This window comes from Anabrus simplex, chromosome 8 (assembly GCF_040414725.1).
Source record: "Anabrus simplex isolate iqAnaSimp1 chromosome 8, ASM4041472v1, whole genome shotgun sequence".
Classification (NCBI taxonomy): domain Eukaryota; kingdom Metazoa; phylum Arthropoda; class Insecta; order Orthoptera; family Tettigoniidae; genus Anabrus; species Anabrus simplex.
In genome coordinates this window covers 31799700-31816302 of record NC_090272.1, presented here as the reverse complement: position 1 = coordinate 31816302, position 16603 = coordinate 31799700, and the positions used below count along the sequence as shown (strand labels likewise).

The 16603-nt window shown below is 43.4% G+C and overlaps 1 protein-coding gene across 1 annotated transcript in view; it reads left to right on the top strand.

Moving 5' to 3' along the window:
* The window catches only part of LOC136879282 (progestin and adipoQ receptor family member 3), a 47539-nt gene extending 40721 nt beyond the window's left edge, over window positions 1-6818 (top strand). Inside the window, exon 7 of the mRNA XM_067153104.2 lies at window positions 6589-6818. Coding sequence (XP_067009205.2) covers window positions 6589-6728 — 140 coding nt within the window. The 3' untranslated portion in view covers window positions 6729-6818. The remainder of the gene's footprint in view (window positions 1-6588) is intronic.
* Window positions 6819-16603: the final 9785 nt, after the last annotated feature.

The window sequence follows — 16603 nt, the reverse complement described above, 5'->3', positions numbered from 1 at the left end:
GGAGTGCGACAGGCTTCGGCAGCCAGCACAGTTTCTATCGTCGCCGCTAGATGGGGCTTCACTCATTCCATTCCTGACCCGGTCAAATGACTAGAAACAGGCTATGGATTTCCATTCCTTTAAGACTTGGAGGTAGAGGTGCCAACTTTTGAAGTGGGTTATCAGAAATTCTCACAATCAGAATTTTTAAAATTCAAATCCAAAGCATGCTGCTTCCCTCTCGATTACACCCACTCTGCCCTTCGTGACAGCAATCTATTCTAAGGTATATCATATTACACAATTTGCACATTACCTGTTAGTCCTGTGGTAAAAAAAAATGAAGCTAGTTTTGCTCCCAGCAGCTGCTTTTCAGTGTAGGTTTTCTTGAACCATCCTTCACCCCTGTGATGAGAATTTTTTGTTTTCTGCACCATAAGTGATTCCAGTGTAGATGTGCTTAACATAGGCCTGAATCCTAGCTACACACACGCCCTCACTTTTTCTACCCCCTCTGTCTTAAAGCTCCGAGAGGCGATCGGTCCGAGTTCCACGTTGCCAATTGGTATTCTGTAGCACATATCTGGGCTATATAACAGTGTCTGCTTTGAATGATAGCATCATTACCTGTATAGTATGTTTTTGAAATCGGCTATGAGTTCATATTAATAAGTGTATTGTTATAAAGACTGGCATTTTAGTGTAAATTTTAGTATTGTGTAGTATAGCATTATTTTTAACACCTTGTTATTTACTGAACTACAAAATGTCACAACCCATTCAGAGTGCCACTAAACGACGAGTGTGACCAAGAATTCTTCATCTCGAAAAAAAGTCAAGCATAATGGGGAGGAATGGCTTAGTTATTCCTGGTCAAGCTCATGATATGGTGTGTGCCTTACAGGAATATTTGGAGATTGAAAGAGAAAATGGAGACGCAGCGTTAAAGATATCTCAAGCTACAGTAATTAGGCGCATATGACAGGGCCCGACCGTATATACGAAAAAACTCTTAGATATTTCTCTCATCCTCACCCAGATTTTAACCCAGTATTTTGAGCAGGGTAGTCAAAGTGCCATTCTGCTGCTGAACTCTACCTAAGAATGAAATCTATCTTCTGGAGATAGACTGATTATTATTAGCATATGGTAACGTACACAAAACAATACAAAGATTAAATATACAGCACAAAATATTATATACATAATTACAAGATAAACACATAACATTGAAAACAATCGTGCAAGCAAAAGGGTTCAAAGAGTTAGATCTAAGTTCTCTAGCCATTGTATGGCCTCAGAAGAAGCCAACGCAAAGTCCTGGCTGGATCCAGCGAATGCCCTTCCAATGCATTCGGAGACAATATGGTTGATGGTCTGCTTAACTGGACCACAGTCACAGGCTGGAGATGATCTCATACCACATTTAAACAACATTGATCCACACCTCCCGTGGTTAGTACGTACTCTGTTGAGGGCTACCCATGTCTTGCGGGGCAAATCAAAACCAGTTGGAAGATTCTTATAATTGAACAGTGTCTGCCATTGAATTGGAGCTACGCTGTTCCACTCTTGTTGCCAATCAGCTTTTGGATTGAAATCCCTCCTAACAAGTTCCTGTGCTGTTTGAATAGGAGGAGATCTTGATTTGAGACGACTGAATCTGACGTTAACATCTTTATGGATAGGGAGATCAGGATTGGTTAGTATCTTGTATTCTCTAAATAAGTTGTTCAATCTTCTAATTCTAGGAGGTTCTATGTGGCTGAGCACTGGCAACCAGAAAAGAGGAGTAGATTTTACTGTGCCACTTATGACACGCATTGTTTCATTCAAGACCGAATCCACCTTTTTAGTATGAGAGCTGTTGATCCAAACTGAAGAACAGTACTCAGCTGTGGAAAGCACTAACACCATAGCTGAAGTACGCAAAGTAGTTGCAGAAGCTCCCCATGTGGAGCCAGCAAGCTTGTGGATGATGTTGCGTGACCTTAATTTGGCTGCTAGGTTGGTTAGATGTTTCCTGTATGATAGTGTTCAGTCGAGAGCAACTCCAAGATATTTGGGGTTGGCATTGTGAGGAAGAAGACTTCCATTAAGTGACACTTTCAAGGCGATATTCGCTCGTCGGTTATTTAAATGGAAGAAGCAGGTTTCCGTTTTACTAGGGCTTGGTTTGAAACACCACGTTTTGAAGTATGTGCACAGAACATCCAGGTCTGGATAGACTGATAAAAGCCTATGAGGGAGGGAAAGAATCAGTGTTTTGCGATATTTGAGCTAATAAAATTACTCATGAGCCACCTTGGAATAAGAGCAGTGATATCTAATGTTATTCTAATGCTCTCATGATTCCCGTAGATGAATATTATTTTCCGCAGTGCCTGGAGCAGAACGAGAGGAGTTGATTGTGATGTAGTAATTCCAGCCGGTTCATGCGACAACACAGCACTCCCACTCCTTTGCTCGGCACCACGTCCTGCGAGCTGTCAGAACATGCACATTGTTTTAATAGGACTATAATCAAGATAAGTTGGTGGAAATGGTGTCCTGAAAGACACAATTGGCTAAAGTAACCATATCTTTATTCAGATGAATACCGATTTGAACTGTCCACAAGACAAAAGGTCAGTGTTTTCTGAACGAGAATTGGAAAGTTTCTTCATTCCTGCATAGCACCAGCTGGTCAACAGAGAGGGGATTTGATAACGATGTGGGTTTTTAGCACTTCTGAAAAAGCAAGAGAATGCAGGGTGCTTTTTGGATCAATGAACAGTGTTCAACATTGTGAGACAGTGGAAGAAGTGATGCTGCCTTCGGCATCACTCATGTCCACCTCCGTAGCGTAATGCTTAGTGTTATTATCTGCCGTGGGGTCCAGGTTTAGTTTCCATTCCTGATACTGTCAGGATTTTAAGAATGGCAGGAGGGCTGGTATGTGATTGAGATGGTACATACAGCTTATCTCCATTGGGGGTTTGCCTGAAAAGAGCTGCACCACCTTGGGATGAGGAGACGAGCTTATTAGCATCACTCATGCTGCGAGACAGCCCCTTGTTACAAATCCAAGCTCACAATTGAATGGTTCTGTGGAACCTATGGAACTATAAGTTGGTAAAACGAAACCCAAAGACAAGAAAATGTAGGGCATCCAGATAAGAGGCAGGCATGCTAAAGTCTGAACACTATCCTCAGTACAGTCCTAGGATAGTGAAGAGAAGAAATGTCTCTCTATGAACCCTGGGGACCAACCTGAAAAACCCATCAACTACATTTTCTTACATATAGGAAACCATGCACCATGGTACAGCTGCCAACATGCTTGGTCTGGAGGTGGAAGAATTGCCAACAGGCAATACGTACAGCGCTGACAACATGCTTTTGTTTTATGATGTAGGCCCTGCTGACAATACTAGTGACATAAACTCAGCATGCTTCTCATTACAGGCTGGCATGTGAATGTGTGTGATGAATAATCTCCTAAAGTAATTTAAGACATGGGAAAACCAGAGCAATAAATTTAGAATTATAATCTGTAATGTCTCACTTCACTCAGCACATCCACTGGGAAGTAGATCAATAATTTTCACACTCGTCACTCAAACACAACAATCAAGATGATACCACTGATGTTCAATTCGGTTCGTGCCCGGGAAATTATGGGACTGTGGAAGTACACTGACTGACAGAGCAAATGCAACACCAAGAAGGAGTGGTCAGAACTTTATGCCAATTGCAGGGTAGACTGACGTCACTGAGGTATGCTCATGATGTGAAATGCGCCGCTGTGCTGCGCACGTAGCGAACGATAAATGGGACACGGCGTTGGCGAATGGCCCACTTCGTACCGTGATTTCTCAGCTGACAGTCATTGTAGAACGTGTTGTCGTGTGCCACAGGACACGTGTATAGCCAAGAATGCCAGGCCGCCGTCAACGGAGGCATTTCCAGCAGACAGACGACTTTACGAGGGGTATGGTGATCGGGCTGAGAAGGGCAGGTTGGTCGCTTCGTCAAATCGCAGCCGATACCCATAGGGATGTGTCCACGGTGCAGCGCCTGTGGCGAAGATGGTTGGCGCAGGGACATGTGGCACGTGCAAGGGGTCCAGGCGCAGCCCGAGTGACGTCAGCACGCGAGGATCGGCGCATCCGCCGCCAAGCGGTGGCAACCCCGCACGCCACGTCAACCGCCATTCTTCAGCATGTGCAAGACACCCTGGCTGTTCCAATATCGACCAGAACAATTTCCCGTCGATTGGTTGAAGGAGGCCTGCACTCCCGGCGTCCGCTCAGAAGACTACCATTGACTCCACAGCATAGACGTGCACGCCTGGCATGGTGCCGGGCTAGAGCAACTTGGATGAGGGAATGGCGGAACGTCGTGTTCTCCGATGAGTCACGCTTCTGTTCTGTCAGTGATAGTCACCGCAGACGAGTGTGGCGTCGGCGTGGAGAAAGGTCAAATCCGGCAGTAACTGTGGAGCGCCCTACCGCTAGACAATGCGGCATCATGGTTTGGGGCGCTATTGCGTATGATTCCACGTCACCTCTAGTGCGTATTCAAGGCACGTTAAATGCCCACCGCTACGTGCAGCATGTGCAGCATGTGCTGCGGCCGGTGGCACTCCCGTACCTTCAGGGGCTGCCCAATGCTCTGTTTCAGCAGGATAATGCCCGCCCACACACTGCTCGCATCTCCCAACAGGCTCTACGAGGTGTACAGATGCTTCCGTGGCCAGCGTACTCTCCGGATCTCTCACCAATCGAACACGTGTGGGATCTCATTGGACGCCGTTTGCAAACTTTGCCCCAGCCTCGTACGGACGACCAACTGTGGCTAATGGTTGACAGAGAATGGAGAACCATCCCTCAGGACACCATCCGCACTCTTATTGACTCTGTACCTCGACGTGTTCCTGCGTGCATCGCCGCTCGCGGTGGTCCTACATCCTACTGAGTCGATGCCGTGCGCATTGTGTAACCTGCATATCGGTTTGAAATAAACATCAATTATTCGTCCGTGCCGTCTCTGTTTTTTCCCCAACTTTCAACCCTTTCAAACCACTCCTTCTTGGTGTTGCATTTGCTCTGTCAGTCAGTGTATTTGTTGTACTGTTTCAACAGCTGTTGGATATTTCTAGCTGTGTGACATATTGTGTTGTGCTGCTGGAAGATCCAATCTGGTCCACAGAAGACCATCAGCACTTACAAATATAGATGATCTGCAAGGATGGGTCCATACCAATTAGAGTGCCTTCCATATCGATGAGTGGTCTTAGAAAATGCCATGAAAATATTCCCTAGACTGTAATTACTGTTCTTCCAGCAATGATTTGCAGGCATTTGTTCTGAGCTGTTTCTCATCCGATGCAACAACATCATCAGTTCAATTAAGCAGAAAATGAGAGTCGTCAGAGAATTTGTCAATCAATGGAGGTTTAATTCCCATACTACTATGCAAATGAAGTCCTTGCATTTTGAATTCTCGGATCATTAAAACAACAAACATGCACCGATCATAACGAAATACATAGAGGAGGTGAAAATTTAAACATTCCCTAGGAAATCTAATCACTCCAGCTGAGGAAAACTCTTATTGTGAATGATGCAGTTCGTCTGGCTGTTTGTGCTGGGGAGTTTACAATTGTATTTTGTCAAACTTTCCCTGTTGTATAATCTCTGTAAGAATGAAGAGTTTGTCAAAGTGATTGCTGGATATAACAACCAGGATATTTTAGGAAATGATGAGCCTTATGCTAATTTTACCATGACGGTGCGGGGGGGGGGCAGCCGAGTGGCACTGCCGCTGGTTTCTCCCCAAGGCGGCTAAGATTTGAATCTGATCCAATGTAAGTGGGTTCCTGAAACAACAATTCATGTTCCAGTGGTCTGGATTTCACATAAAACAGGAGATCCTGTGACTATGATCACGATATCGAATCACATAAAACACACAAGCTCAAAGCTTGCCTTTCTTTATCACGTAGAGTGAAGAGACTTGAAACAGTGAAAGCTATTTTTGTAAGAAGAGTCATTCACCTACCAAGAAACTCGCGGATCAGACTTGTGTATCAATTCCCTGACACCGGCTTCTTAGTCACGCAGAAAATAAAGAGCGATGTTGCAGAAAAACACAGCAATATATGAAGCTCACATCAAGGAAAGGGAGCCAAAGGCAGACACCAAAGAACCAGACTTTTAACTAACAGCCTGCCCTAAATAAAAGTGAATGGAAGGAGCTGAACTTCACACTGAGACAGCCGATATCTTCAATTATCTAACCTACAACCAAAGGGGATGCAATCAGACTTCGGCTCAATGCTTCTATTCTCTCTATGGATGGAATTGCTAACAGTACCATATACTGGACTGCCAAACAAGGATGAAATCTATAACTAATAATAATGTTATTGTTTTTTATGTCCCACTAAATTTGTAACTTTTTATGCATACAATAAGAAATTCCTGTGAGGATTGGGTACTTTTTGTGTTTATTCTGTGCACAGAATGTTTAATAAACCTTGATTAAAGCTCATCACTTGGAGTAAAATATCATTTAAAAGTTATGATGCACTTTTTTCACAGTATTTAGCAATGTGTGTTTCAGGCCGAGTTGACTACATTGGATCGTCGCACCAGATCTGGCACCTGCTAGTTGTTCTTGCCATGTATCACTACCACAACACGGGTGTGATGTACATCAAGTACCGCATGAACCACGGCTGTGCATCCTTCCTGCGTATCTGACAACACTCAGCTCCTTCACGAATAAACAGTGGGTGTGTTAACGTGAGGATGCATGTAGCTGATGATGTATGATCTTATAAAATAAATCAAGTGTCCATCTATGTTTGCTATGATTAATAGATTATCTTTTATATAATATGATATATATATATACACACAAGCCTTTGCTGGCGAGATGTAGTGTTTACAGTGCACTATGTCTTCTGGTATGGGCTAGAATAAATTTGTTACTTTCATTGCCCTGTCTCAGTCTCATCCTTGGCTTTGACAATATGAAAGTGACTGAGGTATGAGCGATGCTAGTAATACCATTCCTTATGCAGCCAGTCCCTGTTAGGAATTGTGTGAAATTGCTCATAGGGTCAGTTGGTGCATGCATTTCAGTGGGCTTGGCAGACTGATATGTAATAGCAACTTCTGGCTCGGTGACGAAAGCAACGGGAAACTATCTCACTCCTCATTTCCCTAGTATGCCTCTTCAGTGATGCCTGTTTATGAGAGCTGTTGGTGGAGTTGTGGAGGATCAAACCAGCGTTCGGGCTGAATACCCAACATATATGTCGCGGATTGACATTGGTTACGTCAACATCGAAATATCTATGTATTCTTTGTATATGTATAGTTGCCTTCTTTACTCTGTGACGTGTGTGTATTGTTGATAATAATAAACGTGATATTGTGAACACGACGGTGAAGTCCTCTTATAATTCAGTAGTTACGATTTATAACACAAAATCTTGGTGCCGAAACCTCCGGGAATATTACGAGTTCAACGCGACACGAGAGAACAGAAGAGGATTTTCACACCACGGACACGTATGTTGAGCGACTTAAATCTCGACATAGGTTATCTACGCATCTCTGAGGAGGAGAAAGGATCACCAACGCAGAACTACCTACAACTTCAAACCAACAGATAAGACGAAACACAATTGCAGTATACGTAGTGTTGACCGTAGATTGGTAATTTTTTCTGAACATTTAATGCATAGAAGTTAGAAGGAATTTCAATATTACTCGTGACAAGAAATATAACCCCACCTACGTCAAAATATCCGTAATGGCTTCCATTCCAAAGAGATCTATGCATGCAACACTCGAGTAGAACACTAGCGCTGTCTGTTGTAAAAAGGGAGTAACTAAGCTATGATCTTTAACTTTTAATAAGACATCTCTGGCAACCATTCATTGACAATAGTGTATGACGTAACGTTGAGCCGCGCAATCATTTCACATGTTTATTTTTGTCTGAATATCTCAAGGAGTAATAGTATCCGGATCAATGAAGAATTAATTTACTAGTATGAGACATTATGGAAGGCAGTACAGCGAATCAGCTCACGAAATTGAAACGTAGACGAGTAACTCAACGTTCGAACACTACGCGTTTTATTAATCAGATTCATTCGTTCAATCAATCCACGGACTTAGATGAAATAGAGCATATCCGCGAGCGTCTACAGGAAACGTTAGCGTCCTTAAATGCGTTAAATGACAGTATCCAAGATTTACTCGATGACGCGGAGTACGAAGACGACGTGGCAGCCTGTGAAGAATATCTGGACAACTCCAAACGGGCGATTAGAAAGGCCACGGGCCTCATACAACAGAAAAGCGCGAGGAATGAGGCCGACTCTACCACTACGTATCCGAGTGTCCTTGTTCAACCCACGACTACAGCGGAGATTAAGCTTCCTACCATTAAACTGCAGTCATTCTCAGGGAACGTAGAAGAATGGCCGGGATTCTGGGAGCAGTTCGAGTCCTCCATTGACAAAAATTCGTCGGTGTCCGTCGTAAACAAACACGTGTTTCTCCGTGGGTACTTAGAGGGAGAACCAAGGCGTCTTGTAGACGGTATATCTATAACGGCAGACACATACGAACAAACTAAACAAATTCTGATAGCACGATATGGTGATAAGAACAGGATTATTCAGTCTCACCTCGATTACTTGGAAAATCTCGAAGTTGCAGTCTCGGAGGCCCCCGAAGTATTAAATACGACCTACATTGAATGCCATCGCCGGATACAAGCATTAAGAGCACTAGGTGAAGACGTCGACGCATATGGTCGAATTTTAGCACCCAAACTATTACGAGCCTTTCCAGAGGACATCTGTCGCCGTTGGCTCGTCCACTCTAAAAGACTAGGCATACAAGAAGGGGACACGACTCGACTAATGGCGTTCCTTAACGAAGAAGTGGAAGGAGCTCTTAACGCTCAAAAGATACGGGGTGACGCCCCATTAACGACTTCTTCATTACCCACAGCAGCCACTCTTCACGTAAACACAAAACCAAAAAAAACAAAAGGGGAAGCAGACACCTCAACCAGACCCGTTCTGTGTGTACTGCGAAAACCGAGGTCACTGGGGTCAGGATTGTCAACAGATGAAGGATCCCCAGGTGAGAGTCGAGAAACTGAAAGCCACAAACCGGTGCTTACTTTGCCTACGCCGTGGGCACAACAAGACACACTGTTTTAAGAAGGGGAAGGCATCCTGCAACAAATGTCGAGGGTCACACCATGTATCCATCTGTACCGAGGGCAGCAGCCAACACACTTCCGTTTGCAAGATAGGGGTCATCACGTCCGATTTCACACACCTGCAAACGGCCCGTGTGTGGATCAAGGGGCCGACAGGCCGAAACAAGCTAACTCGTTGTATCCTGGATGCAGGGAGTCAATCGAGCTTCATCCACAATTCTCTGATTGATGCGCTGCAGCTTAATGTTACTGATCGCAAGACTCTTGAGATAAGCACGTTTGAATCACCCTCCAATATGTATGATATTAGACGGAAGGTTTGTTTCGACATTATGGGCTACTCAACCAGAGCTTCAAGTATCGATTACCGCCTTTGAAAGTCACAGCTCCTACACCTTTCAACCAACTGCACCCCAAGACATAACCGCGCTAGCATCGCTAAGGAAGATGAAGCTGGCTGATCCGAGTGACGACCTTGACAAAGATCTTCCGATCGAGGTACTTATAGGTGCGGATTCATACTGGAAGATAGTAACAATGAAAGAACCTATCAGAGTAACATCGTCACTGGTTCTTCTTCCTACTATCTTCGGTTACATTCTCAGCGGAAGTAGATCTGGCACTACGATCAACCAAATAATGGTCCATCATGTCTCACTCACAACGGATCAGATAACTGATGAAAGCGTGCGACAGTTCTGGGACTTAGAAACTATTGGAATTGTGGATAACCAAGAGCGAAAATTATCCATTAAAGAAAACACTATTTTTCAAGAGTTTCGCGACTCTTACCGCATCGAACATGGACGGAGAGTTGTATCATTACCTCGAAAGGTGGGCATTCCCTTAACTGACAATCGCACCACCGCTGAAAAACTATTCTCCCTGTTAGAGGCTAAACTGCAGAGAAACAAAGACTTGAAACACATCTACTACAATCACATGTGGGACTACATAAGGCAAGAGCACGTGGAAGTTGCACCCGAGAACGTCACTCCTTATAATGTTTACTATATGCCACACCACATTGTAAAGAAACAAAGGGGTGACATCACAAAGTACAGAATTGTCTTCGACGCGTCGTCACATGAACCAGACTTGCCTTCACTGAACGACACACTGGAAATAGGTCCTAACTTGCTCCCTGAAATATTGGGAACCCTGCTACGTTTCAGGAGCCATCCGAAGGCTATCGCGTGTGATGGTCACCAAGCATTTTTGCAGTTAGCGTTAGACGAAAACGACAGAGACCTCACGCGGTTCCTGTGGTATCGCACCGAGAATACAGGAGATGATGCGTACAATTTCACTGACGAGGTCATAGCCTACCGTTTCAAACGTTTGCCATTTGGACTTGCTTCGAGCCCATTTCTTCTGTCCGCTAGTCTTAGGGAACTGGCAACACTGCGTCAAGATAATTATCCATTTGCGTCGAGACTTCTCGATAAATCAACATTTTTGGATGACTTTATAACAAGTGTTGCAGACGACATCCTCGCGATGAGGTTATATCACGAACTCACCGACCTTTTGATGGAGATCAAACTCCCACTCCGTAAGTGGGCTACCAATTCACTGACCTTGAAGGAAGCCTTGCGCAACGAGGGGGTGGAAATGAGATCCGTAACGAGTGTGCTGGGTATCGATTGGGATACCTCTGAAGACATCATTTCGACCGACAAGGGGGAAATAGCAAGAGACCTGGTGGACAAACCAGGGACGAAGAGGAACATTCTACGCGCCACTGCCAGATTCTATGACCCTCTCGGACTTTTCGCACCTGTGGGGATCGTAGCAAAACTTATATTCCAAGACACGTGGCTCCGAGGCCTATCATGGGAGGAAGTTCTTCCATCAGATCTTGCACGTAACTGGTATTTGTGGACTTCTAAACTTCAGCACCTATCAACCATATCCGTTTCCAGGTGGCTAGGCATTACAGGACCAGGACATGAACCAGAGCTGCACGTCTTCTGCGATGCTTCGGAGAGAGCATACGGAGCTGTCGTCTACACGAAGTCAACGCTTAACGACACTCCGGTCACAAAACTTGTCTGCAGCAAAAACAGACTAGCACCCGTGAAGAAGTTAACTCTACCAAGACTAGAGCTGCTAGCCGCACTTGCTGGTACACGCCTTCTTCACTACTTCTGCCAAGAGACTGGCTGTGACATCAAGAAGGCTCAGCTGTGGAGCGATTCTACTGTTGCACTTGGATGGATTCGCAACGATCCGAATAAGTGGAAGACCTTTGTCTGCAACCGCGTGACAGAAATGCATAATCACGTAAACCCCAGTCAATGGAGACACTGTCCTGGAGATCAGAACCCTGCAGATCACCTCACTCGAGGAGTATACGCAGATCAGCTAGCCTCCTTAGAAACATGGTGGCATGGTCCTCGCTGGCTCATCAAAGACAGAGGCGCATGGCCACGTGGCCCAACACCCACCTGCACGCAGTTGCCAGAAGCCAGGAAGACGCAACAAGTTCTCACGATCACTATAGCGGAACCCCTACTGGATATCTCGAGGTATAGCTCATACTGGAAATTGCTACATGTCACAGCTTGGGTACTTCGTTTCGTCAGTATGTTGAGCAAGAACACAAAACACCCCAATGCACTAACGGCTGAAGAGCTACGTGCGTCACGCACATACTGGATCAAAAGGGTTCAAGAGGAACGGTTCACTATTGAACTAGCTGCATTGCGAAATGGTGAACAATTACCAGGCACTTCTCAGATTGCTAGATTTAACCCATTTCTACATGAAGGTATCATCCGACTTGGTGGCAGACTACAATTCTCAAATTTGTCTCAAACTGAGAAACACCCAACAATTCTGGACGGCCGTCACAGGTTCACTGAGTTAATCATTCAAGAGACCCACATCAGACTTCACCATCTTGGAGTACGCATAGTACTGGCAGAACTACGTGAAGAATTCTGGATTCTGCGAGCTCGACAAATAATTAAGAAGATTCTGCATTCTTGTCTACCGTGCAAATTAGCGCACAACAGCAGACCAGTGGTGATTGAAGCGCCATTACCAGCAGAACGCGTACAGTTGACACAACCCTTCTCTGTGATTGGGATCGACTTCGCTGGACCCCTGTACGTTAGATGTGGCAGCAATGTTAACAAATCGTACATCATTCTTTTCACATGTGCCACCACCCGTGCTATCCATCTCGAGCTATCTACGGATATGTCTACGGATAGATTCTAGACGGACATGCAAGAACGGTCGTTCTGCGGCAGCCTGACAACACGCTCATTACTCGGTCAGTGAAGCTGGTCATCCCTTTGGAGATAGACCAGGGTGGGGAGGATGTCGCGGATTGACATTGGTTACGTCAACATCGAAATATCTATGTATTCTTTGTATATGTATAGTTGCCTTCTTTACTCTGTGACATGTGTGTATTGTTGATAATAATAAACGTGATATTGTGAACACGACGGTGAAGTCCTCTTATAATTCAGTAGTTACGATTTATAACAATATATACACACGTATCTATATATATAAAATAACATGTTCTGACTGACTGATTCATCATTGCCGAGCCAAAACTACTGGATATAAAGAAATGAAATTTTGCAATTACAATGTAGGTAATCACTAAGGAAGGATTTTTGGATATCCCGTCACTAAGGGGGTGAAATTTTAGAAGAGAGTGTATATATATCTAAAAACCTTAACACATTAAAGACATGAAAATTGGCATTTGAAATCTCTTTTAAAAATAAAGGAACACTTATTTTTTGTTTTAGGAAAATATACTTAAGGGGGTTAAAATTAGTGAAAAAGGGGTCGAATCCTTTTTATGAAGATACTCATCTCAAAACTGAAGATGTTACAGATGTGAAAATTGGTACACGGAATATCCTTTAAAAATAAAGAAACCTATATTTTTTGTTTTACGAAAATCTACTAAGGGGGGTGAAAATAAGTAAAATAAGGGGTTAATTTCTAAAATGAATATATCTCAAAAACTGAATACATTGCAGACATCATAATTGGTATTTGGATTCTCTTTTAAAAATAAAGAAACATGTATTTTTTGTTTTTAGGAAATCAATTTAGTGGGTGGGGGTGGGGGGATGAATATGGCAGAAGAAGAGGTTGAACTATTTTGAAGAGGACACTTATATCCCAAAAACTGAAATGTTACAGACGTGAAAATTGGTATCTGAAATCTCATTTTAAAATAAAGAAACGCATATTTTATTTTTTGGAAAGTCCACTTAATGGGGGAGGGGGGTGAAAAGAAGTGAAGAAGGATTGAATTCTGTTTATGAGGATACTTGTATCGGAATCTTAAACAATGAAGATGTTACAGATGTGAAAATTGGTATTTGGAATCTTTTAAAAATAAAGAAACACATATTGTTTTATTCCGGAAAGTCCACTTAAAGGGTGGGAGTGGAAAGAAGTGAAGGAGTTGAATTATTTTTATGAGGATACTTATATCTCAAAAACTGAAGATGTTGCAGAATGAAAATTGGTATTTGTAATCTCCCTTAAAATAAAGGAATATAATTTTTTTGTAAATGTTTGAAAATCCACTTAGGTGGGGAGGTGTGAAGGACTGATAAAGGGGTTGAATTCTTTTTTATGGGGGTACTGGGGATACTTACATCTCAAAAATTGAAGAAGTTAAAGATGTGGAAATAGTTGGAATCTCCCTTAAAAGCAAGGAAACATACATTTCTGTTTTCGACTTGAAAGAGGACTGTTTCTCACATGTGCAGTTCTATGTCACATGTTTCAGAGTTAGCTCTGCCAGTAGCCTGGCCATCTTAGCCTCACCTTAGCCCCAGAAGGCAATACCACAAATGTGGTTTACAAGGAGGTTCTGAGGTAAATGAAACTACATTTTTGAGTGAGTTTTTATACTTAATGACTTAGTGCAGTACCGAGGAACGATTACTTTTATCAAATTACAAAATCCATGCGACTGAAGCCACGGGTAACAACTAGGATGTAGGCCTACATACTGATACATGAATTTTATAACAGTGATGACGACGACGATAATGAATGATGGACCTGCGAGATAAAAAGGAAAGTCTCAACATCTGGACAACAATGAATGCCTGACAATGACATCTTCGACATAACACCTGCAGATATACACACAGTTGTTAAGGGTTTAAATGAGAAAAAGTCTCCTGGGATTACAAGGTATTGAACATCATCATCATCATCATCTGTTTACCCTCCAGGTTCGGTTTTTCCCTCGGACTTAGCGAGGGATCCCACCTCTACCGCCTCTAGGGCAGTGTCCTGGAGCTTCAGACTCTTGGTCGGGGGATACAACTGGGGAGTATGACCAGTACCTCGCCCAGGCGGCCTCACCTGCAATGCTGAACAGGGGCCTTGTGGAGGGATGGGAAGTTTGGAAGGGATAGGCAAGGAAGAGGGAAGGAAGCGGCCGTGGCCTTAAGTTAGGTACCATCCCGGCATTCGCCTGGAGGAGAAGTGGGAAACCACGGAAAACCACTTCGAGGATGGCTGAGGTGGGAATCGAACCCACCTCTACTCAGTTGACCTCCCGAGGCTGAGTGGACCCCGTTCCAGCCCTCGTACCACTTTTCAAATTTCGTGGCAGAGCCGGGAATCGAACCCGGACCTCCGGGGGTGGCAGCTAATCACGCTAACCACTACACCACAGAGGCGGAGGTATTGAACAAAGAAATTAAATCACCACCCTATACAACAGTTACCTTTTTGGAAACCTGCCCGTCGTAAGAGGAGACTAGAATGGGCGACCACGGGATGATGATTTTTAGAACCATGAAACTACTTGTGATTAGTACCGTTACGTAAGGATCAACACCATGGATCTACTTTATCTAGTAGTATCCTTATATGGGAAACACGACAGTTCTGTGATTAGTACCATCGTGTATATTCGTCCGAAGCGCGCGGGGAGGGGGGGTGGCATTCAGCTGCGTGGGCTTATATCCATGTCTCATAATGCTGCGCTGGAATGTGTCGGTTCCCCTGTGTTTAGAATGGATCTGCGCTACCTGCGAGTAGTACTACTTTATGGGAAGCACCATGGGTATACGTTGCCTGTGATTAGTACCCCTATGTAACAAACACCACTGGTTTGGCTGGCGCCCGTGGTAAGTACCACTATGTGTGGAAAACCATGGGTCTGCATTGCTTGTGAATAGTACCCTTATCTGCAAAACACCATGGGTTTGTGTTACCTGTGAATGATGCCATTGTGTTTGACATACCATGGGTCTACATTACTGTGATTAGTACCACCATGAATCTACGTTACCTGTGATTAGTACCACTATAAAAGGAACACCTTTGTTCTGCTTTACTAGTGATTAGTACCATTATGAGGGGCTGGTGACCTGGATTTTGGACCCCTTTAGATAATAAGCATCATCTCAGTAATTCAGTTTTGTGAATTGGATCCACTGATAGTTTTTGCTTCACTATCATTTTGTCATCATCATTCATTTTGGATTCTAGTCCGTGGATAAATTTTGAAGTTTTAATTTTCGTTTCGTTCACCTTGTGCCATCAGGGGCTGATGACCTAGCTGTTAGGCCCCTTTAAACAACGAACATCATTTTTTTGGCAATTATTTCAGCATGTTTTAAAATGAGATACTTCTGTATGATTTAGAACACTGGCAAAGTTGGCATTATTCCAAAAACTGAAAGGACAGATTATTCTCACAAAATTAGAGACTGATGATAAACTTGTTATCCCAAATTTCTAAAATTTTTGAGAGACTTTTCCTCAGTCACCTCAATCCATATTTTCACACTCGCAACATACAGAGGCTGGAACAGTTTGGGTTCCAGTCGAAACGTAGTGCCCGTCTATCTCTTTCAGAATGCTACAAGAATATTTCATTTAAAACATATGATAGACTCATTAAATAAATTCTTTTATTACATTTTTAAAAAATATGAAATTGAGGACAATATTTTGACAGTTATCTTGCTTCACATAATCCAAAAATAAGCATTTTTAAACTATGAACGGGATGTTGGTATTTGCATGTGGCAAGTAAAACATTTCTGACTAAAGATGTTGACTTTATAAAGAACTAGCAAACCTCCCTTCCTAAGCATGGCAGCAGTATTCAATTTATGGTGATAGGCCTTAGAAGATTTCCTGGTAGACAACACCTGTTGTTTTCCTCCTGATATACTTCATGAACATTTTCGCAAGGCCCTCCTGGTTGCCTGCCTGTTAGCTCCCAACTTTCTCCCAGTGTGGTATTTAAGACATTCCTGCCCTTTCACTAAAATGATATCTCCAAAGCTAACAGTGCAAATTACCTATTGTAAATGGTATTATCTTACAAGTATACCAAGATGAATAAAGACTTTATTTTGATAAG